We start from the raw sequence: 25,572 nt of genomic DNA, 5'->3' as shown, positions 1-25,572 counted from the left end.
TTGAGAAAGCACCATAAGGACAAAGGCTTCTTGGATTCAATAATGTCTATAGTATATCTTTTTCAGTTTGGTTCTTCAAACTCACAATTCTTCATAGTCACTTATAAGCTATCATATTCCTGAACTTTAAATTTGGGCCTGTTTTAATATCCTGAGTTTTCATAAACCTGTAGCTAGTTTTCCTTCAGCTTCCACAGCTAGGGTGCGCCCTTACATGTTGCTAATGTTTTTGAGGTTGTTTCTGAAGGGACTTCCAATGATTTACACAAAACAAATGTCATGAACTGCAGTGTCTCTGCCTCAAAACGCCCAGGTTTGTGTGATTGAGACCAGGGGATTCTAGCTCTTTCTATCTACTGGTAGCTAAAATTCTCTGTGATGAATATTTGCCTAAGTACTTATTCATGTGTGAAGTTTAAACTAAGAGTAAAATTGAAATTAAGAATTTTTTGATTACGTATAAATTTTTTGTATTGGTTTACTTTTCTTTCTTTTCCTTTTTAATTTTTTTTTTTGACAGTAGTATCAAGGAGTCATATTTCTGAAGTTCTAAATCTGCCATATTTTAGCTGTTACCTTGGCTAAATTATTTTTCTGATGCTCTGTTCTCTCATTAGGAAAAAAAGATAAAAATAATCTCACAGACTGTTGTGGGGATCAAAAGAAATATTGTATTGCATAGCACTTTTTAAGTATAAAACCCTTTACAAATATACATTATATCTATGTAATTAGTGATCATTGCTTATTTGGGATCCTAATTGTTATAATATTCCCTTTCCCCAAAGAGCTTTGTACTTACTTCTTGGATTTTTGTACTTTGTGAACCTCTTTTCTCACGTGTCAGATCGAACTGACTTGGTAAATGGTGATATTTACTTATGCATGTATGTTGTGTACATTCAAATGTTAATTTGTGGAATACAAATTTGTATTTAACTAAGGCTACCAAACTGTTTATTTTGTGTGTCATTTTTTTTTTTCCCTTGTAGGTCTTAAAAATTGCCAGCAAAGCTACACTGAATCACAGACATTGTGAGAGGGGATATCTATCATCTCTATAATGAAGAAAAGCAGAAGTGTGATGACTGTGACAGCAGATGATGTAAGTCCCAAAAGTCAGAGATCCCGCCCACTTTTCCTCTTCTCAATAAAGAAGTCACTGCATAATTCTATTAAAAGGAAGGGCCAGGTTGTTTAACACCACCACTTTGTCACGAGGTGTTTCTACGACCCAAACTTCAAGTCTGACCTTCTCCTCCACTGCCTAGGCTCTTGACCTAACCACTCAGTGGGGGATTTGGTTGTTGAAAAGACTCAGCTCTGCTTTCTGGTAGCCCTTACCTGTGGGCTGTCCACCCCATGGACTCCTGGTCCCTTTGCCTCATGCTGTAGCTTGTCCCTTCTCAGGCTAATTCTCAGCTACCTTCTGCATCCCTGTATGGCTGCGGGAACCTCCAGGACCTGCAGGTGCAGAGGGAGACTGTGCTGTGAGGCCCTTGTCCTCCACACGCGCTCCTCTGCCCTTGCTAGCTCTGCTCTTCCTTGTTAAGGGGCCTCGTTAGTGTTCTGTTCTCATTGTCATGATCTTTCCTTTCGTTATTTCCCCCTTTCCTGCTCCTTGACAATAAGGGAACTTCCCTTCATTAATATTCCATGTTCTCAGTTATAGACAGTAAAAGCTGTGTTTGGACATCTATGCTCTGCTCAGGTTATCTACAGGGAAACTTCTGGAATTTAGAAATCCTTTTCCTCTTAAAAAAACACACACACTTGGGGTTATTCTTTAATACTATTTGTGTACTGTGTGCTCCAAGATTCTATTTTCTGACTGAATAAAACTAAGCAGTGCATTCTGTCTAAAAGATGGACAGCCACCCTTTCTTTTTCATTGTATCCTTCTGCTGATACTCCTGATCCTCCCGGAGGTAGTGGTTGCCACAGTCAAAAGATGGGAAGGTTGCATACAAGAATTTGCAAAAAAGAAAAGCACATTCAAAGAATATTAACCCCACCAGAGTGGATAATTACTACTGAGATCTGCATCGTCCAACATGGCTCTTGAGCATTAGTCAGAATGAATGGAGATTTACTGAAAGCATAAAATAGGTCTTGGATTTTGAATATATAGTAGTACAATTAGAAAAGAATGTAAAATATTTTATTAATACTTTTTGTATGGATTACATGATGAAGTGATATTTTGGATATTTTAGGCTAAGTAAAATTTACTATTAAAAAATAATTTCACCTTTGTATTTATGTGGCTGCTAGAAAATTTAAAATTACACATTTGACTCTCATTTGTGGCTTACACATTACTTCTAGTGGACAGTTATGATCTGGAATGTTTCACTATGCACTTCAACCTTTTGAGTACAGTGCAAAAGTTACACAGTATTTATTTCCTCAGAACAACAGCAACTTTGCAGACTTACATTTTACATACCACAGTCTTGAAGTAAGTTCCATCCATAAGTAAGGGGTATTTTATTATATTCTCATTTATTTTAACTCAGCAAACATTTATTTTCAAATCAGGGATTTGAATATTCATCTGATATAAATTTAGTAACTATTATGTACCAAACACTGATTAGGTTCTAGAGATTCAGGAAGAAATAGCATAGAGTCCTTGTCCCTTTTGAGCTTATATTCCAGATAAGAGGACAGAAATAAATAAGTAAATTATAAAACAATCCCAGCTATAAGAAGAACTGTACAGAAAAATAAAGTCGGTCAGGGAGAGATTATGATTAGATGGTGAGAACTGAGTGTTTATGGGCAGTTAACATGAGAAGATAACATATAGACAGAGGACAAACGGGAAGTAAGCCCTGTGAAGATCTGGGGAAGAACATTTCTGGTAAAGGAACAGCATGTGCAAAGGCCTTTACTGCATGCAAGACACTGTGTTTGGCTCTGGGGAATAGACAAGTGAATAACCACGGCTACTGCCTTCATATACTTATAATACAAAAACAGTTTTAATAGGAGATGTTATATGATGAGTGACATAGGGATAGTACACGTTCAGTACTTTGCATCAAGAACTAAGTTCCAGAAGTGAGGGGTAAATTAAGTGATCAAGTACTAAACATGAGCAATTAACTATGACTAAAAGGATTGCCGAATCATTTAGAGAGGAGGAGTAGCTGGTTTGGGAAGGAATTGAAAAGGGGAAATAAGTAAAGAGACCAGGAGATATGTATATAAGTGATAGAGAGAGGTGAAGGGAGGGAGAGAGGAAGGGAAAGAGACACAGAGACAGAGAGAGACAGAGAGACTGACTAACTCACATCTAGAAAAGTACTCTCACAATTGGTAGTGATTGTCTGTGATAGAACTGCATTTTTTCCAAAGACAAAATTATTTTATTACTGTTGCACAGAGCATTATGACATTTAGTCTTGATGAGGGCCCCCAAGTGTTATTTAATGTTTCCAATAATTTCCATTCCTAATATCAACAAGGTTTGCAAAACTCTGGCCTATTATCCAAATTGAATGTGTACACAAGCACACTAGAAGCCCTTGGAAATATCTAAACTAATTTTCTCACCATGAGTTAAATCATAAGAATTCAAAAATTATAGCAAGTTCCCAAAATGACTGAAATACACTAAACTAAAGACAAACAGAACAACAGCAAAAACAAGAAAGCCTTGACCACTTAGGCACCAATAAACCTCATCTGGACACTCTAGTGGCCCTAACATTAAGGTAAGTTTTGATATGAGGATATGACAAAGAATCCCTTTCTTCCTCCCTGAAAACTTGTCCTACTGAGGTGCAGGGTTTCACATTAACATTTCTTTTGTGATAACCTGTTTGGATGTTTCCCTTAGGATTATAAAGACCTAAGTTAATTTTGGGCAGTGTGATACATTTACAAACTTTGGATTTCCAAAGGTAACATTCAAATTAATGTTCCTTTCCCCCAAGTCTTTGATCTGATGAGTGGTGTAGAGATGTGAATCGTGCTGCTTACAATTAGAAGATAAGCCCATGGTCACAAGTTCAGTAATTGAGAGTTGATGGAATTAGATGTTGCCTTTGAGAATGTCAGTACTATACAAATTATGAGCATGAATTAGGGAGCTTTAGGTAATTATAAATAACTCTACATGGGTTAATTAGTGTTTGTAAAACCTGTTAGTGTTTCCAGTATTTAACTTAATTTCTAAAAAGCTTTTCTCCATTATGCTCTTTTGTGGTAATGTATTTTCACGTTAACTGAGGTCTTTTGAAACACATTCCTTTAACTCAAAGAATGACTTTAAATCTGTAAATTCAAGCCTGCTGGCAAGTCTGTGTAGGAGATATTTTATGGTAGGTGTGACTTTGTTACTTTTCAAATAACATCTATCAAACAAGTACCTAATTAGTTCATTTACTACTGTGAAACCTAGTTAATAGTATTTCCATTTTGTAAAGGACTATGGTTGTTGGTGTCTAAATTAATGATATACCTGTTTCTGTTCTCTAGTACAGTATTTCTTGCATAGGGGGTAAAGTATATTCTCAAGACTTTGCTTCCCAGATAATCATTGCTTTCTTTACATCCATATTTGAAGCTAGACTGAATTATAGTTATGAGTTCTGAATTTTAATTTGTTCTTTAATCTCTCTTTAGGAAGACTTTGTATATTCTGTCTTCTTAACTTGTCTATCAGTGTTTGAGAAAGAAATTTATTTCTTCTAAGTTTTCACCTCAGTCTCTTATTTCTAGCACACATGCATACACACACACATACACACACATGCACGCATGCACACGCACACATGTGCACACAAACACAAGTGCACATGCACACATGGACACACTGACTACAGTAAATGCTAGGCCTACAATGTATTTAATATAACAACTAGTTACTAAACAGTAAAACACTGGATACATTTCAGAATATTTCCAACTCTGGAAAATTCTCGATTGTTCTGTTTTCTTCCTATTACCGAATTGTGTTTCTATGGAACCTCAAATACATTGTATTCTGAAACCATAAGTCAAGCACAAGAAAATATTATTATATCCCATTTTGGCAGGGAGAGTGGGGCCCCTGAAAATGGTCAGGCCTATTCTTGCCCATATTTCCATCATCAAAATGTCCTGTGGAGATCAGAGAAATATAAATCCTTAGAACACAAGTTCTACGAGAACATTTGCTACATCGTTTTTCACTGTTGTAGCTTTCTTACATAGCACAGCACAAAACTATAATAGGTGTACAACAAATATTTGTTGAATGACCCAGGATCGGTATGGGTGGAGGAGTGGGGGCAGAGATGTTTGTTTAAACCTCAGGACATCTAGTCCCAGGTTCTCCCAAGTCTATTTTGAAAGGGTTGTAGGAAGTACCTGTTTTTTTAGAGGGACAGAATGTCTTTCAGGTGAGGGACCTTGGCCAGATGGTAGGACTTCCATTATTCTCTATTAAGATAAGAGCAGAGAATGACAATTATGTTTTTCAAATTCCAAGTTGCTATCAGTGGCCATTTGTAGTGCTATAACATTTCTGTCTTTGAGCTGGTATGAATGAGAAACCAGGCAATAACCCTACTGGGATCCCCACTCCCAATATTACCAGGAACCATCATCACCAAGAGATATATAAGAAGAATAAATACATCTTGTCGTTGGTTATAGTACAATACTTTTATCTTCTCACAAGAATTTCATTCATGTCAGCATCAGGGCAAGTATTGAACATTGCAGTTCAACCCAGGACTGGATTAATTATACTCTTCTTTTTCTGAGCTCTTATATAATGTGAGTAATAAAAAATGAAATCTCAACCCTAAGACCTTTTATTGGAACAAAAATAGCAGTCAACTATAATTTTCTAACTATTCCATCTTACTGTCCTATGATAGAAAGTATTTTTATTTTAAAACACTAAACTAGAAACTTTACATTTTAGCCAGTAAAGATTGTTCCTATGTTGTGGAATGTCACTGATTTCCTAAATATATTTTTAATTATAAGTTTTCACTTTAGCAAACAAATAAATTTAAAAAAGAAAAAGAAAGAAAAACCTTAAAAAGGAAAAGAACATAAAAATCCCTTTAATCCACGTGCCATAAATGGGAAATATTATCCACAGTCCTAACGACCACCATGAATACGCAACTGATATGTTATTGTAAAAGCTGAGAATTAACCTCCCCCTTCCTTGTTTTCTCTTCAGCTTTTGACATCAATGTTAGATTCTGATTGTGAGATAATGAATCAGGACTATGAGTGACAACTTGATCATTTAGTTTCTTATTTTACTCCACTGTGCATCATTTTTAACATTTGAATTTTCTTTTTTTTTTTCTCCTTTCTTTCTCTCCCTGTGGTTTCTCCAGAATGTTAAAGATTATTTTGAATGTAGCTTGAGTAAATCCTACAGTTCTAGTAACACACTTGGCATTGACCTCTGGAGAGGGAGAAGGTGTTGCTCAGGAAACTTACAGTTACCACCACTGTCCCAAAGACAGAGTGAAAGGGCCAGGACTCCTGATGGGGACGGCATTTCCAGACCAACCACGCTGCCTTTGACGACACTTCCAAGCATTGCTATTACAACTGCAAGCCAGGAGTGGTGAGTAGCCTCAAAATTAAATGTCAATTCTAAGTTTTATTTCCCAACTACTCCAAATACAATTTCTTGTTATTAAAATGTCGGTTATCTGTGGGATAATGAAAGCTATTGACATTTTGACAATGTGTTTTACTTTGGGTAGAAGAGGAGGCCTTTTGAACAGTGCAGATATTTTCTACCTATTTAGATTGGAAGGAGCCTATTGAGAAAGAAATGAGATACATTTTTATTAATGTCAAGGGAAAGCAGAATTACTGCCTATGACCTTTTTTCTTTTTAAATAGAACTATTTAGTGCATGTCAATATGTTTTAATTTAGTAAACCAATATTCTGTCAGTTCCAGTTAAAGTGGTGGTATACTCAAATCCTCCCACAACCACATCAAAATTACAACTAAACTGAGAACAACCATTATTCAGAACCACCTGAAGTCTAGCCGAACTAAAGTCCTGCAAGTGAGAATGTGAAGAAGCCACATTGAGACTGGTAGGAGGGGTGAAGACTCTGAATTGGCTGGTACCACACAGATTGTGATGATAAAAATTGGGAGGGACATAGCTGTGGAGGTCCCCCTGAGTAGTGAGGGGTCCTGGCCCCATACTAGCCACCCCCCCCAGCCCAGAGTTTCAGTCCCATAAAGAGAAGTTCTCATAACTTCTGAGTGTAAAAACTAGTGGGGAGTATGGCTGAGTGAGATGGAGGGCTTCCAGAGTCCCAGACATTCCTCTTAAAGGGCCTGTGCATGTACTTATTTGGACACACTCCTTTTGAACTCCAGTGCTGGAGCAGCAGCTCAAAAGTCTCCAGGGATTTACAGGAGGCACTGAACTGTCTACACATGGCGAGAGATGGAGGAGCAACTTTCTCCCAGACAGAAATGCTGGCAGAGGCCATTGTACATTTTCTGAGCCCTTTCCCCATAGACCTGGAAGGTGGGCACCATGTCTGGTTCTCAATCAACCCAGCTATCACTTCTTGCCCTGCCCTGGTGATTGTCTGAGACCCAGCCCCACCCAACTCATGGGCCCACCCAAGCTGTTTCCAGTGACTTTTCCGTATGAATTCCCTGTCTTTGTTCAGGCTTCAGACTTTTCTAAAATCTCTCAAACAAGTAGCATCTGGCATCAGCATGCCTTTTATCTCTTGCTGAATAGCTCCAGGCTTGGCACTAGTGGCAGCTAGCCTTGTTTCACAGCTTGATCTCTCCTGGGTACCTCTAAGCTCAGCACAAGTGGCAGCTATTTGCCAATCACTTTGTAGCTCATGTTGAATGGCCCTGGGCCAATCACAGATGGCAACTGACTTGGGCCTACACCTCCCAGGAGGCTCCAGAGCCAGCTCACCTGGTGGACAGCTTTGAATCATGTCAAAACACTACCCAACCACCTCCACAAGTGACACACTCAAGGGGTGTACTCAGAGGGCACCAGAGCCCCACTGATGTAAGTCCTGCTCTGTAGGGTGGACCCCATCATAGCTGTCCTTGTAGCTGCTTGGCCTCAGGGAGGGGGTCCTTCCCATTGACACGCCAACAGCAATCAAGGCTCAGCTACAACAGTAGGGTATACACAGCCCACTGGTAGGAGAGCTCACTTGGATTGCCCAGCTTGGGTGAACAGGGAGGCTGTGCCAATGGATCCCACAGGACACCTACTACATTAGGCCACTCTACCAAGTCTGTGAGATGTGTAGCTCTACCTTATACATAGAAACAAACACAGGAGGCTGCCAAAATGAAGATACAAAGAAACATTCACAAATGAAAAAACAGAACAAAACTCCAGAAAAATGAACTAAATAAAATGGAGACAAGCAATCTAGTAGATGCAGAATTTAAAACACTGGATACTCAATGAACTTAAGGGAAGAGTAGATCAACTTAGAACTATAATAGCATAAAAATGGACACGGAAATCATAACAAAGAACCAGTCAGAAATGATAAATATGCTAACTGAAATGAAAAATAATTTACAGAGAATCAACAGGACAGTAGATGAAGCCAAGAATCAAAACAGCAATTTGGAATATACTGAAGCAAAAAACACCCAGTCAGAACAGCAAAGAGAAAAAAACAACCACCCCCCCCCCCCCCGCCAAAAAAAAAAATGAGGATAGTGTAAAGAGCCTCTGGGACAACTTTAAGCATGCCAACATTCACATAATGGGGGTGCCAGAAGAAGAAGAAAAAGAGCAAAAAATTAAAAACCTATTTGAAAAAATAATGACAGAAAATTTCCCTAATCTGGTGAAGGAAATAGTCATATAAATCCAGAAAGTCCTAGACAAGATGAACCCAAAGATGCTCACACCAAGACACATTATAATTAAAATGCAAAATGTTAAAGACAGAGAATCTTAAAAGCAGCAAGAGAAAAGCAGTTAGTTACCTTCAAGGAAATTCCCATAAGACTTTTAGCTGATTTCTCAACAGAAACTTTTCAGGCCAGAGGGGATTGGTAAGAAATATTCAGTGATAAAAAGCAAGACCCTACAACCAAGATTACTCTACCCAGCAATGCTATCATTTAGAATTGAAGGACATATAAAGAGCTTCCCAGGCAAGAAAAAGCTAAAGGAGTTCATCACTACCAAATCAGTATTACATGAAATATTAAAGAGTCTTCTTTAAAAAGAAGAGGAAAAAAGATAATAAATATGAACAATAAAATGGCAATAAATACATATCTATCAACAATTGAAAACAAAATAAATGAACAGGCAGAACAGAAACAGACTCATAGATACAGAGAACATTTTTATGGTTGTTAGATGGGAGGGGGGTTAAAGGCATGGGTAAATGAGGTGAATCAATTAAGAAGTACAAATTGGTAGTTACAGAATAGTCATGGTGATGTAAAGTACTGCATGGGGAATATAGTCAATAATATTCTAATAACTATATATGGTGTGAAATGAGTACTAAATTTATCAGGATGATCACTTAGTAAGTTATACAATATCTAATCACTGAGGTGTACATCTGAAACTAATATGATATTGTATGTCAACTATAATTAAAAAATTTTTAAATGACTTAAAAAATTCCATCAGAGTACCCACAGGAAAAATATATATACATATATGGCAGAAGATAATATTATTGTACTCTATATAATAATTATTTCTAGCTTTTTAAAATTATAATCCCACTTTACAATATCAATTTTTGATTATCTATAAAATTAAATACTTCATTGTAATTCAAAAGAGGACTGAAAATTTTGCTGTGAGAGATGCTTGAACTATTTAGCAGCATCTGTAAAAAAAAAAAAAAAAAAAAAAAAAGGCTATTTTAATATAGTGTTAAAGAGTTAATCAAGTATTATTTTATAACTGTGATTAAAATTGTACTAAGACATTGCTTCAAATATGCCTTTTATTATATATTTAATAATTAGCATTTAAAAAATGTTTTCTCTACTTAACTCTCAGACATTTTCCAAGAATAACCTGCTTATATAACATGGTTTTGTCATTAAAATGAAAAATATTTTCTCTATATTTTATATAATTTTAATTAATAATAACATAGTGCTTTTAAAATCACTTTTTGTTTACATCATTTATTAAGGAGCAGGACTAAACATATTAAATTTCATGCAATTCCATTCCAGTAAATCATTAAAATCTGTGATTTGTATCATGTGCCATAAAACCTTGCCACATGCTGAACTCTATCTATCATGCTAATGGGTAGCCCAATATGTGCTCATTGAATAATGCCAAGCATCTTTTAATTGATGGTTATTAAATACACTAAGAATTACATTGCCGAGACCCCAGGATCATAGTTATTAGCATGAATTGGTTCATCAGACAGTCTGTATTTGATTGAGAAGCCTGTTTACACATTCTAGTGAGACTGGGTTAAAATTGTGGGCACGGATTTACATCGTCTGTTTAGCTGAATTAGCATTAAAATAGTCATAGTCAATCACTGAGAACTAAAATGGGCATATTGCACCTGTACTGCTTATTCAATCACTTAGCTTCTGTGATTAGTCTTGGTTATGTTTCTGCATAATCACAGATTTGAAGTCTTAAGATTACTACAGATTTATTTTTCAGCACGTCGACAATGGTACCAGTGGTGTCAGTTGTTATAATATAGAAATACCTCACACCAGTTGGTAAACATATGCTTTCCAGAGCTCTCTGTTGTCTCTAATGCCATCTCAGACTCTTCCCCCAAAACAAATTCCTCACAATCCAGCAACAAAAAAAGGTGATGACTGGCACCTGATGGGAGTTCAATTTTGACAAGTGTGGTGCTATATCTGTTAGAATAATATTTCTTGTAAAGTTTGAGTTCATTTAACTCAAGGACACTTTGAGAATTGTAGACTTGTCCCTTCTATAGAAGTATCAAATCCAGACTCTGACATTTGAGACATGCTTGTCTATTTTCTAACTTGAATGTATTTATCTTCATAAAGAGAGCAATTGTATTCACCTCATATAGGCCATTGTGAGGAATAAATATGATTATCTCTATAAGGTACTTAGTTTAGTTAAAAGCATATGATAAGCAATCAACAAATGGTAGTGTCTCTTGTCTTGATCAGTAGCCAGTAAATCATTCTGAAAATTAGAAACCCTGTCTCAAGTATCAGCAGCCTTGTGCTGGGTGTCAGTAGTTTATAGTGAAATGGAGAATCCAGACATAACCCAGAGAGAGAGAGAGAGAGAGAGAGAGAGAGAGAGAGAGAGAGAGAGAGAGAAATGAAAATGGAGTGTGAGTAAGACAGCAGTCAAAGTCTGTTTACAACTTAATTTTGGAAGTGACATTTCATCACTTTCACATGCTCTATTTGTTAGGTCTAGCTCATGCACAAAGCGGGGGATTGTACAAGAGCATGGATACAATGAGGTAGAAATCAGTTCAAAGGCTGCCTACTGCATTATAGATACCTTGAAGGTTTTATATTTTTTTAAAAATATAATGAGAATAATTATTTTATCCCTTTGCTCACTCATATATCTAAACTTTTTATAAGTCTGTTTTCTATTATCTGTATTTTCTGATGGCTCTTGTTCATACTTACAATATTTTTTATTGAAATATAATCTACATACAGAAAAGTATACATATCTTAAAGGTGTAACTTGATAAAATTTTACAAACATATAACCAACACCCAAATCAAGAATCTGAGCTTTACCAGTACCCCAGAGGTTATTCTCTATACCTCTTTCCAGCCATTACCTTCTCCTCACTTCTAACTATATTGTTATTTGACTTAAATAGGAATTTTAAACATTCCTAAATTTTTGAGTTCTGAATTTGATAAAAGCATCTACTATAAAACAAATCTTATCCATTTGCATGCATCTTTTCAGAGTGGATGATTCTACCCCTGAGCTATGTTCCCATACAGAACTGGGCTCTGTTACTGTGCTGTCTGGCTCCCCTTTGATATGTTTCACCTTTGCTCGGCTTTTCTTTAGAGTCTTAAGTCCATAGTGTTTGGGGGTAAGATTATTAATTTTTTAGGGCACAAGCAAAATATAAAGGTTCATCTACAATTAATTGTATCACCTGAAAATTCATCTAGTAATTATTTTAATATTTTTTAAATGTATGGCCTTTATTCAGTCTATGTGAATTTAGATTTGTCTACAGTTTTTTCCTTAGACCTTGATGGAGAATGAATGCAGAAAATTTAATTTAGTGCTGCCCACCTAGGCTTGGTACCAGCAGTTTTAAATTAGAACTGTACTAGTGCTATGTAGAATACGAAGAGCTCAGCTGTTTTTTGCAAAAATAGCAAAAATATCGCTTGCTAGCAAATGATGTACCAAACTTTTTTTCCTTTGGGGACTTTACCTTCAATAACCTCACCACTTTTTTTTTTTTATCCTCACCCGAGGATATTTTTCCTTTTTTTGTACAGATAGAGTGGGAGGGAGAGAGAGGAAAAGAGAGAGAGGGAAACATTGATGCGAAAGGGACACATCGAGTGGCTGCCACCCGCACGACCAACCAGGGCCGGGGACAAACTGCAACCGAGGTACATGCCCTTAGCGGGAACCGAACCCGGGTCTCTCCGGACCGCAGGCGGACACTCCAACCGCTGAGCCAAACCGGCCAGGGCTCCTCACCACTTTTTTATGGTGAAGAACCAAGGAAGTTTTTCTTTTTGCTCTGGTGCAGTGAGGAGAAAAGTAACCATGAAATATGCCCAGGCTATTCTTTAAAGAGTCCTATTCTTTAGGGGGAAATGCGTTACCAGCGCCCCATTCCACCTAGGGTGAGGACATTTCCTCAACTTTAGCCCCTTCTGGCCTGTCTATCTTCCCTATGGGTGGGAAGAAGCTAGAAAACACTTGTGACATAGGTCCACTAAAAATCTGACGTTTCACTATAAAATTATAAAATGCTTCTTTCCCCCAACACCTTACCACCACACCAACAGGGTTTCAGAATAATAAAAGTAGATTAAAGCTTACAAAGCTTCAAGAAACAGGTTTTATGTAGGAGTAGTTCCTAGGGAAGGCCAAAGAAAACAGAGGAGAACAAAGACACTAGAGGCATTTGAAACCTCCAGCATCCACCACTATAGCAAACATTTAACCCAGCCAAGCCCTAGCCAGACCAAGATGAAACTTCACACTAATGGCCTGTTTGCCTTAGTTTCTCTTATCTGATACATCCTGTTAGGCTTTTAACAAGAAAATATAAGACATGCAAAAAGGCAAAAACACACACACAAACACACACACACACACACACACACACACACACACACACACTCTGAAGGAACAAACCAAACATCAGAATCAGACCCAGATATGACACAGATGTTGAAATGATCAGAAATAGTATTTTAAATGACTGATGTATCTAATAAAGGTTCTAATGGAAAAAGTAAACAATCAAGAAGAGATGAGTAGTGTAAAGCAGAGAGATGGAAACTCTAACACAGAATCAAAAGGAAATGCTAGAAATGAAAACTCTGTAACAGAAATGAACACTGCCTTTGATGAGCTCATTAGTAGACTGGATTAGGCTGAAGAAAGACTCACTGAGATTGAAGTTAGGTGAATAGAAACTTGCCAAACTGAAATGTAAAGAGAGGAAAAAAATCCCCAAACCTAAAACAAACAAATGAAGGAATGTCCAAGAACCATGTGACTATTCCAAAAGGTGTAACATATGCATATTTAGAATATCAGAAGTAAATAGACAATGGAGCAGATGTAAATATTGAGGTAATTGCTATTTTCCAAAATTGATGACAGACAATAAACCACAGATTTAGTAAGGTTAGAGAATACCTATAAGGAGAAATACCAAGATGCCTATGCCTAGGCATATCATATCCAAAATATAGATAACCGAAAACAAGGATAAAATCTCAGAAGAAGCCAAAGAATAAAAACCGTATGTAGAGAGGAGCAAGCATAAGAATTATAGCAAAGTTCTTGTTAGAAATTATGAAAGCAAGAAGAGAGTGGAGTCAATTATTTAAAGTGTTGAAAGACCCCCCGACCCCCATCAGCCCATACATCTATAACCAGAAAAATTATTATTCAAAAGTGAAGGAAAAATAAACACTTTTTTAAATGCAAATGAAACTTAAAGGAATTCATCATCAACACTCCTGTCCTGAAAGAAATGATAATAGAATTTTTTTGGTGAGAAGGAAAATTATATAAGGCATAAACTTGGATCCACATAAAGAAGAGTGTAAAAGAAGAAATAAATAAGGATAAAATAACATTAGTTTTCTTAACTAATCTTTCTTGACTACATAAAACATAACTGAGTAAGATAATAATAGTAACAACATACAATATACTTAAAGATGTGCTATGTTGATATTAATCAAAAGAAAGCTAGGGTGACTATATGAAGTTTAGTTAAAACAGACTTCAAAATCAAGAAGAATTTTCAGGGGTACAGAGAGCCATTACAGTAGAAGATGTAGCAATCATTAGTGTTTATGTACCCAACAACAAGGCATCAAAATATATGAGAAAAAACTAATAAGTCTGCAAAGAGAAACAGACAAATCCACTATTATGGTTGTAGACTTCAACACCACCTTTTCAGTAACTGATAGAACAAACAGGCAGAAAGTAATTTCAGATATATTTGACCTGAACAGCACTATAAGATAACTTGATTTTTTTTTTTTTATAGAACACTCCATTTAACAACAGCAGAATATATATTTTTTTCTTAAGCTTGCATTGAAAGTTCACCAAGATACAACTATTCTGGGCTAAAATATACACCTTAACAAGTTTAAAAGAATAAAAAAAATCATACAAAGTATATTCTCAAACTGCAATGCAATTAAGCAAGAATTCAATAAAAGAAAATTCTGAATGTTTGGAGATTAAACATCCAAAGTCTAAATAACAGATGGGTCAAAGAGAAATCTCAAGAGAAAACTACAAATATTTTGAACGGAGTGAAAATAAAAATATAAGTTATTATAATTTGTGGGATACAGCAAAAAGTGCTTAGAGGGAAATTTATAGCATTATAATATATATTTGACATGAACAAAGAAGCTAAAATCAATAGAGCCTCTATTTTAGGAAACTAAAAGAAAAGAAACAATTAAGACTAAAGCAAGCAGAATAAAATCAATAATAAAAATCAGAGCAGAAATCAGTGCAATCGGAAACAGGAAAACAGATAAAACAATGGAATCAAAATATGGTTCTTTGGAAGGATCAATACATTGATAATCCTCTGGCAGGCATAACTAAGAAAAGAAGAAAAAACACAGATTACTGTTTTCAGAAACAAAAGAGAGATAATAATTGTTGATCTCATGGAGATAAAAAAAATTAAAGAATATTGTAAGCAACTCTATACCCACATATTTGAAAATTTAGATAAAATGGAGTAATTCCTTGAAAGATTCAAAGTACCAAAGCTCGCAGAGGGGAAAGAGATAACATAATTAGACCTATTTCTATTAAAGACATCAAATAAAAAATTAATAACTTACCAAAAAAGACAGCTCCGGGCTTATATGGTTTCATTGATGAATTTTACCAAACATTTAAGGAAGAAATTATATCAATTCTCTCAAATCTATTCCAGAAAATTGAAGTAGACAGTAATGAGACCATCATTACCATAACACCCAAATCAGACAAAGATAGTACAAGAAAGGAAAACTACAGACTAATATCTTCGATGAACATAGAGACAAAAATCTTCAAAAGAATTAGCAAATGAAAGTCAACAATGTATAACAAGGATTACATGCCCTGGCCAAGTGATTTATTCCAGATATGCAAGGCTGGTTCGACACTTGAAGTCAGTCAATGCAATCAACTACACCAACAGACTGAGGAAGCACAATCATATAATTCTATCATTTGATACAGAAAAAGTATTTGGCAATATCCAATATCCATTTATGATAAAAACTCTCATCAAACTAGAAATAAAGGAGAACATCCTCAACTTGAAGACCTCTGTAAAAAATTTTAGCTAACATACTTAATAGTAAAAAACTAGATACTTTCTCTATAAGATTGGGAACAAAGTATGGATGTCCTGTCTGACTAAATTATTCAACATTATACTGAAAGGCCTCACTACTGCAGTACAACAAGGAAAGGAAGTAAAAGGTTTACAGTTTAGAAAGGAAGAAATAAAACACTTTGTGTTTGCAGATGATATGATTATCTATGTAGAAAATCCAAAAGAATTGTCAAAAACAAAACAAAATACTCCAGGAACTAATAAATACATATAACAAGGGTTGTAGATTACAAGGTTAATATATAAAATTGATTGCTTTTCTACACACTAGAAATGAACAATTGTAATTTAAAATAGTAATAACAACAAATGCCATTTAAAGTAGCATGAAAACAAGAAAGCAATATTTAGATATAAATCTAAAAATATGTACAGAATGTGTATGCAGAAAAGTACAAAATTCTGATATGAAATCTAAGAAAATCTAAATAAATAGGTATACTATAATTATGGGTTAAAATAGTCAAAATTATTGAGATGCATTTTTCCAACTTTATCTATAGATTCAATGCAATTTCAATAAAAATCCCAGTAAACTATTTTGAACTTTTTTCCCTTTATTGATTTTAGAAAGAGAGGAAGTGAGAGGGAGAGAGAGAGAGAAACATTGATGAGAGAGAACATCGATTGGCTGCCTCCTGCATGCCCCCCACTGGGGATCAGGTCCACAACCTGGGCATGTGCCCTGACCAGGAATCGAACCGACAACCTCTTGGTGCATGGGTCGACACTCAACCACTGAGCCACACCGGCTGGACCCAGTAAATTATTTTGTACATATGAGCAAACTGATCCTAAACTTTATATGAAAGACAAAAGGTCTAGAATAGCCAATATAATACTGAAGAAGCAGAAAGTTGGAAGACTCACACTATCTGACTTCAAGGCTTACTTTAAAGCTATATTAATCAATATAGCATTTTTTGGCAAATAATAGATGCATTAATCAATGGAACAGAATAGAGAGCCCAGAAATAGACCCATAAAATATAGTCAACGACATTTGACAATGGAGCAAAGAAAATTCAGTCAAGAGAGGGCAGTCTTTTCAACAAATTGCACTGGAACAATTAGCCATCCATATGCAACAATGACAACAAAAAAGAATCTAGACAGGGCTTTACACTTTTCACAATAATTAACTCTAAATGGATCATAGACTAATATGTAATGTGCAAAACTAAACTCCTAGAAAATAAAATATAGGGGGGAAAAACTAGGTGACCTTAGGTTGGACCACGAAAGCATGATCCAAGAAAGAAAAAAATGGTAAGTTAGACTTCAGTAAATTAAACTTGTCTGCTCTGTGAAAGACAATGAAGAGAATAAAAAGACAAGGCATAGACTAAGAGAAAATATTTGCAAAACATGTATTTGATCATGGACTTGTATCCAAAATATACAAGATACTTAAAATATGTAATAAGAAAACAATCCAATTAGAAAATGGTCCTATGATATGAAGAAACTACTAACCAAAGAAAATGTACAGATGGCAAGCAAGCATTTGAAAAGATGTTCAAAATCATTTGCCATTAGAAATTTGCCAGTTAAAACAACGAGATACCACTACACAATTACTTGAATTACTAAAATAAAAATAAAAACTGACAATACCGATTGCTGACAAGAATGTGGATCAACAAGAGCTCTCATTCATTGCTGGTGGCAATGCAAAATGACATAGCAACTCTGGAAGACAGTCTGGCACATTTTTACAAAGCTAAACACAGTGTTACCATATGATCTGGCCATCACGTTCCTAGGTATTTACTCCACTGATTTTAAAACTTATATTTATACAAAAACCTGCACAAAATATGTTTATAATAACTTTATTCAAAAATCACCCCAAACTGGAAGCAACCACGATGCCTTCAACAGGTAAATTGATAAATTACAGTATGTCCATGTAATGAAATGTTATTCGGTGATAAAAAGAAATGCTATCAAGCCACAGAAAGACACAAATGGATTTTATTTTATTTTTTTTTTTATTTTTTTTTTTTTTTATCCTCACCCGAGGACATTTTCCCATTTTTTTGTTCAGGTAGAGTGGGAGGGAGAGAGAGGGACAGAGAGAGAGACAGAAACATCGATGTGAAAGGGACACATCGAGTGGCTGCCACCCGCACGACCTACCAGGGCCGGGGACAAACTGCAACCAATGTACGCGCCCTTAGCGGGAACTGAACCCGGGTCTCTCAGGACCGCAGGTCGACGCTCTAACCGCTGAGCCAAACCGGCCAGGGCCACAAATGGATTTTAAATTCATGTTGCTAAGTGAAAGAATTCAGTATGGAAAGGCAACATACTATATGATTCAAATTATGTGGTATTCTAGAAAAAAAAGCAACATTATCAAGATACATTAAAATTTAAGTGGTTGCCAAGGACTCAAGGGGAAATGTTGAAAAAAGAAGTGAATGAATCTTTAGCAACCTTAGACTTTAGTGGGAAAATAGATATAAGCAAATTAATATAATTCAATATATGCAGTTCTAGAATAAGAATACAGGTGAGGAGCATTTACTTTTTCCTTGGAGGGAGAAGCAACAATGAAAGCTGATATTTATCCTTGACCTTGAAGCTGAGGAAGCATCTGTCTGCTGGACAGAGTGAAAATAACATTTCAGGGAGAGGAAATAGCATGAACAAGACTATGGCTACTTGAGACAGAGTGACATATTGAAGGAATGCAAGTGTTCCTAGGGTATGTAAGAGATGTAAGAAGGTATGGGTAGAAATATAGCTTAAATGAAAGACAGGAAATCTGAGTTTTAAAAGGTGAGCAGAGGTTAGAACATGAAGGGTCTTGAAGTTTTGGCTTTATCCAGATTAATAAATGGAGGCCATTTAAGTTTTTTACACAACTGTATTTTAGTGAGATAATAAGAAACAATGTAGAGGATGTTTGGAAAGAGAAAAGTTTGAAGGTTGGAAACCTAGAGAGGAGACTTTCAGGGTGAAGTGGATGGTAAATGCTGAGGGGTTTGAGCAGGGAAGTAGATGTGGGAATGGAAAGGAGGAGGAAAATGTCAGCAACGATGGGGTTGAATGGATGGGAATCAGAGCTCAGTGGCATGTGGATTAGGAGAAGGAGGAGAAGCCATGGATGCATAAGGGTTTCTAGCTGCATCTACTGGATGAAGGGTAATGCCATCAAGAAAACCAAAAAATGGGGTGGGGGTGCTGGGGATAAGGTATGGAGTGGAAGATGGTGGGTTTAGTTTTGAATTGGGTGAGTTTAAAGTACTAAGTAAACATTGGAGGCAGTTAAAAATGTGTGTCTGTATCGTAGTGTGGACATCAGAGATATACACGTGGTAATGAAGCAATGAAATGAGTGCAATCGCTCAGATCAGGTGTTCAGGGAGTGATCAATATCAATTTTTATCTTGAACGAAAGATATAGCCCTAAGAAATAGTAATACCATGAGGCCAAATAAGGGGGAAGGAGCCCGAGAGAAGGCAGAAAATGAACAGTCTGAGAGTTAGCAGGAAAACTAGAATAGAGAATTATTACAAAAGGAGAAGTCAGGCCATAGGGAAGGTTTGGCGATGAAATACAGACGTTGCACAGAGTGTAAGTAAGGTGAGGACTGAGAAAAGGCCTTTGGATGATTCAATTTAGTGGATACCAGTGAAAGTGTTGGCAGAGCTATGAAGTCAGAATGCACTGGATTGGAGAGTGGACCCGGAGGCAGAGGGATGGGCAGGAATGTGCAGTAGTGCATTGGTAATGCTCTAGTTCTGCTGGGTGGGTACCTATGTTCTGTTGTGTACTGAATGCTGTATTAAAAGTGATACAGTACTAGAGAACCAAATAAAACTTTTAGAAAGTATAAAACTGAGAGCTCAGAAGGAAAGGGTAGCAAGAAAAGATTTCTTTTTAAGATTTTTGTTTGTGAAAGGAAAGAGGAAGGATGGAAGTTAATTGGGGTAGATGAGATTAAGAAGTGTTACAGTGTGGAGACTCTTATGCTGAATAAAAGGATCCTGTAGGCGGGGAGAGATTGACGATAAGGAGATGGGCAGTGATTGATACTAGTAGGGGGAACACAAGGGAAAAGATGAACTTTAGCCAAGATTAAAAATATCCTCTTCGAGATATGTCAGTCCAAGGCAGAAATAATATATTGGAAATGACAAAAAGAGAAATAGGAGAACCTCTTCTCCAAAGGTGGAAATCAGTGGTTGTCAAATAGTTCAGTGCATAGAATCACCCCCAGGACTTACTGAAAAACGGATTGCTGGACCCCAACCCTATAGTGGAGAGTCTGGGAAAGGGCCTGAAAATCTAGTTCTCACAAGATTTTAGGGGATACTAATGGAACTGACCTGGGACCACATTTTGAGAATTGCAGCCTAGATTTTCTCAATGAAGTAGGTCAGGTCAGCTCTGAGAATAAGGGGGAGTGGACCTTCTGCCCTTCTTCCAGCCAAAGGTGTATATTGTACAGATCCCTAAGCATGAGATTTTTGTCTGGGGCCTTTTTTTTTTTTTTTCTACACCAAGCCAACTAACCTGTTATGGGATTGAACTTCCCCACATTAGATCATGGTTGCTGCTTTGAGAATACTCACATCTTAATGACACGATAAAACTATTGTTGGCCACATTTTCAGCTGGATGGGGAGAGGCACAGAGCTAAAGATGGCAGGGAGGCTTGTTTCAGGGTTTTCCGAATGGTGCACTTTTTCATAAGGAACAGTTCTAGCTTCTCCTTTGTCGTTCCCTCAAAGAAAATTATAAATATCAGTTTGCTTGTCTCCCACCTCCATCTGCCTGAGGGTTGTGCTTCGCGTCTCTAAATGTTTCAGTTGCAAACAGGATGATTCTATTTGGGCACCTATTAACTTAGGTGTGATGTACTTAGTGTTCACTGCCCCAACTTTCACCTCTGCTGGGGACAGTGGTGCCAATTTCCCTGATGCTTTCCGCAAGACTGGAAGCAATTTCAACTGTCCTCATTATCACAAAGGGGGAAAGTGGTCAGTCCTCAGAGGCGGTGGCTCAGAAACACAGGATGTACTTTACGGCTCCCACAGTCTGTTGCAAGTTTATGGTCTGATGGGGTTTTCAATAAAAATATTTTATACTTTTGGGCTGCCTCTCAATGACAGATCTTAAAGCCTTGTTTTAAAGATCAAAATACCCACAGATGCTTTGCACAAATGCCATCGATTCAACAAAAGCTGATGTCAGGATGGAAAATGGATGACACACACATCTGTTTAGCATTTACCAGGCTTTTTACCACCCACTGAAATCTTCTGACTACAGAAACTGCATTTCTGACGTGTGCATAAAGCATTGCGATCTATAAGTCAGCAATTCACAAGGCCTCCCTCTCTCCCCAGACTCTCCATCTCAGGTATGTGAGATAATGGACAATGGATACTAAAATCATGCACCATCCCCTTCACACCTCATTGCTTATATATTCTGAGATCAATCAGGTCAAAATTGCATTAGAATATTGGAAGTACAGGTTTTATATAGAAAGCACTTAAGATAGGATATGACCTATATGATTCTAATAATAGGTATAATACTTTACAATATAGATAATATTTTTACTATAACACACTATAGTATATAATGTCATTGCATCGCCCATTTTATTTAAATCTAACTCTACAACAACCTTGAGAAGTGGGCATTATTTCTTAAGGTAAAGCAGAAAACAAACAAAAATATCTTTAACCAAAGTATAGTCACTGGTATGTAGAATTTCATAATAGAGAAATACTCCATTTTTTAAAATTAAGGTATAATTAATATATTATGGTTGTTTCAAGTATTCAGTATAATGATTCAATATTTGTGTATCCTGCAAAATGATCACTACAATAAGTCTAGTTAACATCCATTACCACACAATTACAGATTTTATTTTTTTTGTGATAAAAATACTTAATATTTACTCTCTTGGCTACTTTCAAATAGGTGATATGGTATTATTAACTTTAGTCAACTTACTGTATATTACATTCCCTAGACTTATTATTTTTTTTAAACTGGAAGTTTGTAGCTTTTGACTCTCTTCACCTTTTTGCTCCCTCCCCCATCTCCCCCACACATTTTCTTCACCCATTCATCGATCAATGGATGCTTGGGCTGTTTTCGTATCTTGGCTATTGTAAAGAATGCTGCAGTGAACAGGAGGATGCATACATCTTCTCGAGTTGTTTTCTTTGGGTAAATTCCCAGAAGTGGAGTTGCTGGATCATATGGTAGTTCTAGTTTTAAATTTAAAACACATTTTTTGAGGAAACTCCATACTGTTTTCCACAGTGGCTGCACCAATTTACATCCCCTCTAACAGTGCACAAGGATTCCCTTTGTTTCACATCCTTGTCAACACTTGTTATTGTTGTCTTTTTCATGTAGCCATTCTATCAGGTGTGAGGTGATGTTCATCGTGGTCTTGATTTTCACTTCTCTGATGATTAGTGATATTGAGCACCTTTTCATGGACCTGTTGGCCAAATTTCTTTGGGAAATGTTCTAATCATATCCTCTGCCAATGTTTAAATTGGGTTGTTTGATTTTTTTGCTATTGGGTTGTGTGGGTTCTTTATATATGTTGAACATTAACCCCTTATCAGAACTGTGATTTAGAAATATTTTCTTCCATTCATTAGGTTGCCTTTTCATCTTGTTGATTGTTTCTTTTGCTGTGCAGAGGTTTTTTTAGTTTTATGTATACCATTTATTTATTTTTGCTTTTGATTGCCATTGCTAGAAAGACTCGGGTTTTGATGTTTGATGGCTGACAGTATTCAACTTTCTTTTCTTCCTTATCAATAGGTCATAGGGACCTCTTCATGAGTTCATAGGTGTGAAAGGAGGGAGAAGCATTGCTGTACAAGTGACAGATGACATGAGGGTTTGGGATATATATTTGTGCAGCTCCCTAGACCTGCTCAGATTTGATCCCAGATCTACCACATCCACGTTATGGTGGATGGCTGCTGAGGTCACCTAACTTTATAACTTGTTGGGTATACTGTTAATTGCCTCTGTAAAATACCACCTTAGGTTTGTAGTATTTGCTGAGTTCTGTGGTGTTAATATTTCCATCGTGGCTGATTACAAGCTGCCAAAGTGATGTCACAGAATATGGACTTGGGAAGAAATGTGCTGGTATGAAATGTTACTTGTATATCACTATATTCAGCTAGTGATGCGTAGTTTTGGCCACAGGGTAACTTGATGTCACTTAAGGTCTCATGGTTTGATACTCAGCTTCCACTGGGGCCCAGTAGATTATCAGTAGTTTCTACTTTTCTGCTGCAGATGCCATAACTTTCTCTAGTGCTCCAGGAGTGTGCACTGTCCCTAATATATTTTGCTACCACAGAGAATTCAGTATCATTGGTGATGTGGTTCAAACAACAATTCTGGACCTTATGCAGACGTTTTCCTGCCCTGGGCTCTACTCAACAGCTTTCTACATAATCTGAAAAATGGGTCATAACAGTGTTCTCAAGTGTGTTACATGCTGCCTCTCAAACCCAGAGACCTATAAAGCATTATGGTTCTTTTTTAATGCTAGAGATGCAAGGTAATAACTTATCCTTTACTTTGGAGTGAATATCCCAGAATATCCTAGAAACTTTACTTACATGCCAGGCTCCTAAAGCTTTTGTCTCCTAAAAATGTTATCTCCCTCTGGAGCACATGTGTCTCTAAGGCATCCAGAACATTTACCACGTCCTGCTGATCAGGTATGATTAAAATTCAGCACCAGCAGAGTGGACCGTGCCTTGTGATTCCCTACAGAACATCGGGTTGACCAAAGGCTCTTCTGACAATATTAGGACAGTGAGTAAGAGAGTTAACACAGCCCTGGGTAAGACTATAAATGTGCACTTTTATCTGTCTTTGCGAATGGGAACTTCTTCTGATTCTTCTTTCTGATAAGGACAAAAAAGAAAACATTTGTCAGTCCAGCGGTAACATACCAGGTAGTCAAGACTATGTTAATATGCCCTGGTAAATCGATCACTTCTGGTGCAGTAGCTACAATGGAGGTTAGTGCTGGGTTAACCTGTATAGCCTGTTGTAATTTTCTGTGGTCCCCAGTTTTTGCAGGGGCCAGACTAGAATGGTAAAGATCTTCCTTTTGGACCCTTTATCTTTATCCTATTGGACCCTTCTTTATCTTTTAAGATTTTGAAGGTGGCACTAATTTTTGCCATCCCTTTGAGATGCTGTTATGGGTTGAACCGTATCCCCCTAAAGATATATTGAAGTCCTAATCTCTTGTGCCTGCAAATGGGAATCATGTCATTCTTATTTGGAAATAATGTCACTGCAGATTAATTCATTAAGTTGTCCTCATCCTGAAGTAAGGTGGTCCCCTATAAGAAGAGGGATATTTAGACATAGGTACAGATAGAGAGGAAGGACAGCTAGAGGGGAAAGAGAAAGGAGCAGGTATTGGAGTTGTGCTGCCGCAGCAACGACGGCCTGGGAGTTCCCGGAGCTGGAAGAGGCGAGGAAGGGCCCTGCCTTAGAGGCTTCGGAGGGAGTATGTTCCTGCCAAGACCTTGTTTTCAAACTTCTAGCCTTCAGAACTGTGAGGGAATAAAAGTCTGTTGTTTAAAGCCACCCAGTCTGTGGTGCCTTGTTACAGTAGCCCTAGGAAACTAATACAGATGTGATATAAGTATTTGAACATTTAGTATCTTTGTGGTGGGGTGGTAGGGGCACTTGCAGGCTATTCTTGGCTTTCCTACAACAGCACCAATCTTACAGCTCAAGAAACAAAGTTAGGGTTCTGCCGACTGTTCAGTATATTCTTTCCAAGTATATATTTGGAAACCAGAGAAATGACCACAAATAACCAGTGTGAGGCAAACATGGTCAAGACTCAACTTCTTAGCTGACTTCTGCATACCTGTACTCTTAACAAGAAGGCCATGAGGGGATTCTTTGGCCATCAATGTCAAAGAATTTTTTTTTTTAATTTTTGTTCTTTATTGATTTTAGAGAGAGAAGAAGGAAGAGGTAGAGAGAGAGAAACATCAATGAGAGAGAACATTGATTGCCCACCTCCTGCATGCCCCCCACTAAGGATCTAGCACAGAACCTGGGCATGTGCCCTGAACCGACGACCTCTTAGTGCATGGGTCGACGCTCAGCCACTGAGCCACACCAGCCAGGCTGTATTCAGTTGTTTTGAAAGATCTGAGCAATCCACAGAGCTAGCTGTGGTGTTTCAGGACTGTCCTTTTTAGTTCATGTGTCCTGGGTTAGAGAACTGGGCCTATGAACAGAGCTGTTCTTTGAGGGTGGCTGATGTCAAACTTTTGCTCATCAGTTCTGATCTCCAGTGTGTGTGTGTGTGTGTGTGTGTGTGTGTGTGTCCCCTTTCTGCCTGCCATCTATCTTGCCCCTAGGACTATAATGTCCTATGAGCCATTTCCACAACTTTTGTGGGTCAGGATTGCT

General features: G+C 37.1%; 1 protein-coding gene across 1 annotated transcript in view; it reads left to right on the top strand.

The window, feature by feature from the left end:
- Positions 1-990: 990 nt before the first annotated feature.
- PDE4B (phosphodiesterase 4B) overlaps positions 991-25,572 on the top strand; it is a 430,432-nt gene continuing 405,850 nt past the window's right edge. The window contains exons 1-2 of the mRNA XM_036257549.1: positions 991-1,105; positions 6,354-6,589. Coding sequence (XP_036113442.1) covers positions 1,064-1,105; positions 6,354-6,589 — 278 coding nt within the window. The 5' untranslated portion in view covers positions 991-1,063. The remainder of the gene's footprint in view (positions 1,106-6,353; positions 6,590-25,572) is intronic.

The sequence above is a fragment of the Molossus molossus genome, unplaced genomic scaffold, assembly GCF_014108415.1.
Source record: "Molossus molossus isolate mMolMol1 unplaced genomic scaffold, mMolMol1.p scaffold_m16_p_12, whole genome shotgun sequence".
NCBI classification, from domain to species: Eukaryota; Metazoa; Chordata; class Mammalia; order Chiroptera; family Molossidae; genus Molossus; species Molossus molossus.
This window is presented reverse-complemented; position numbering and strand designations above follow the sequence as displayed.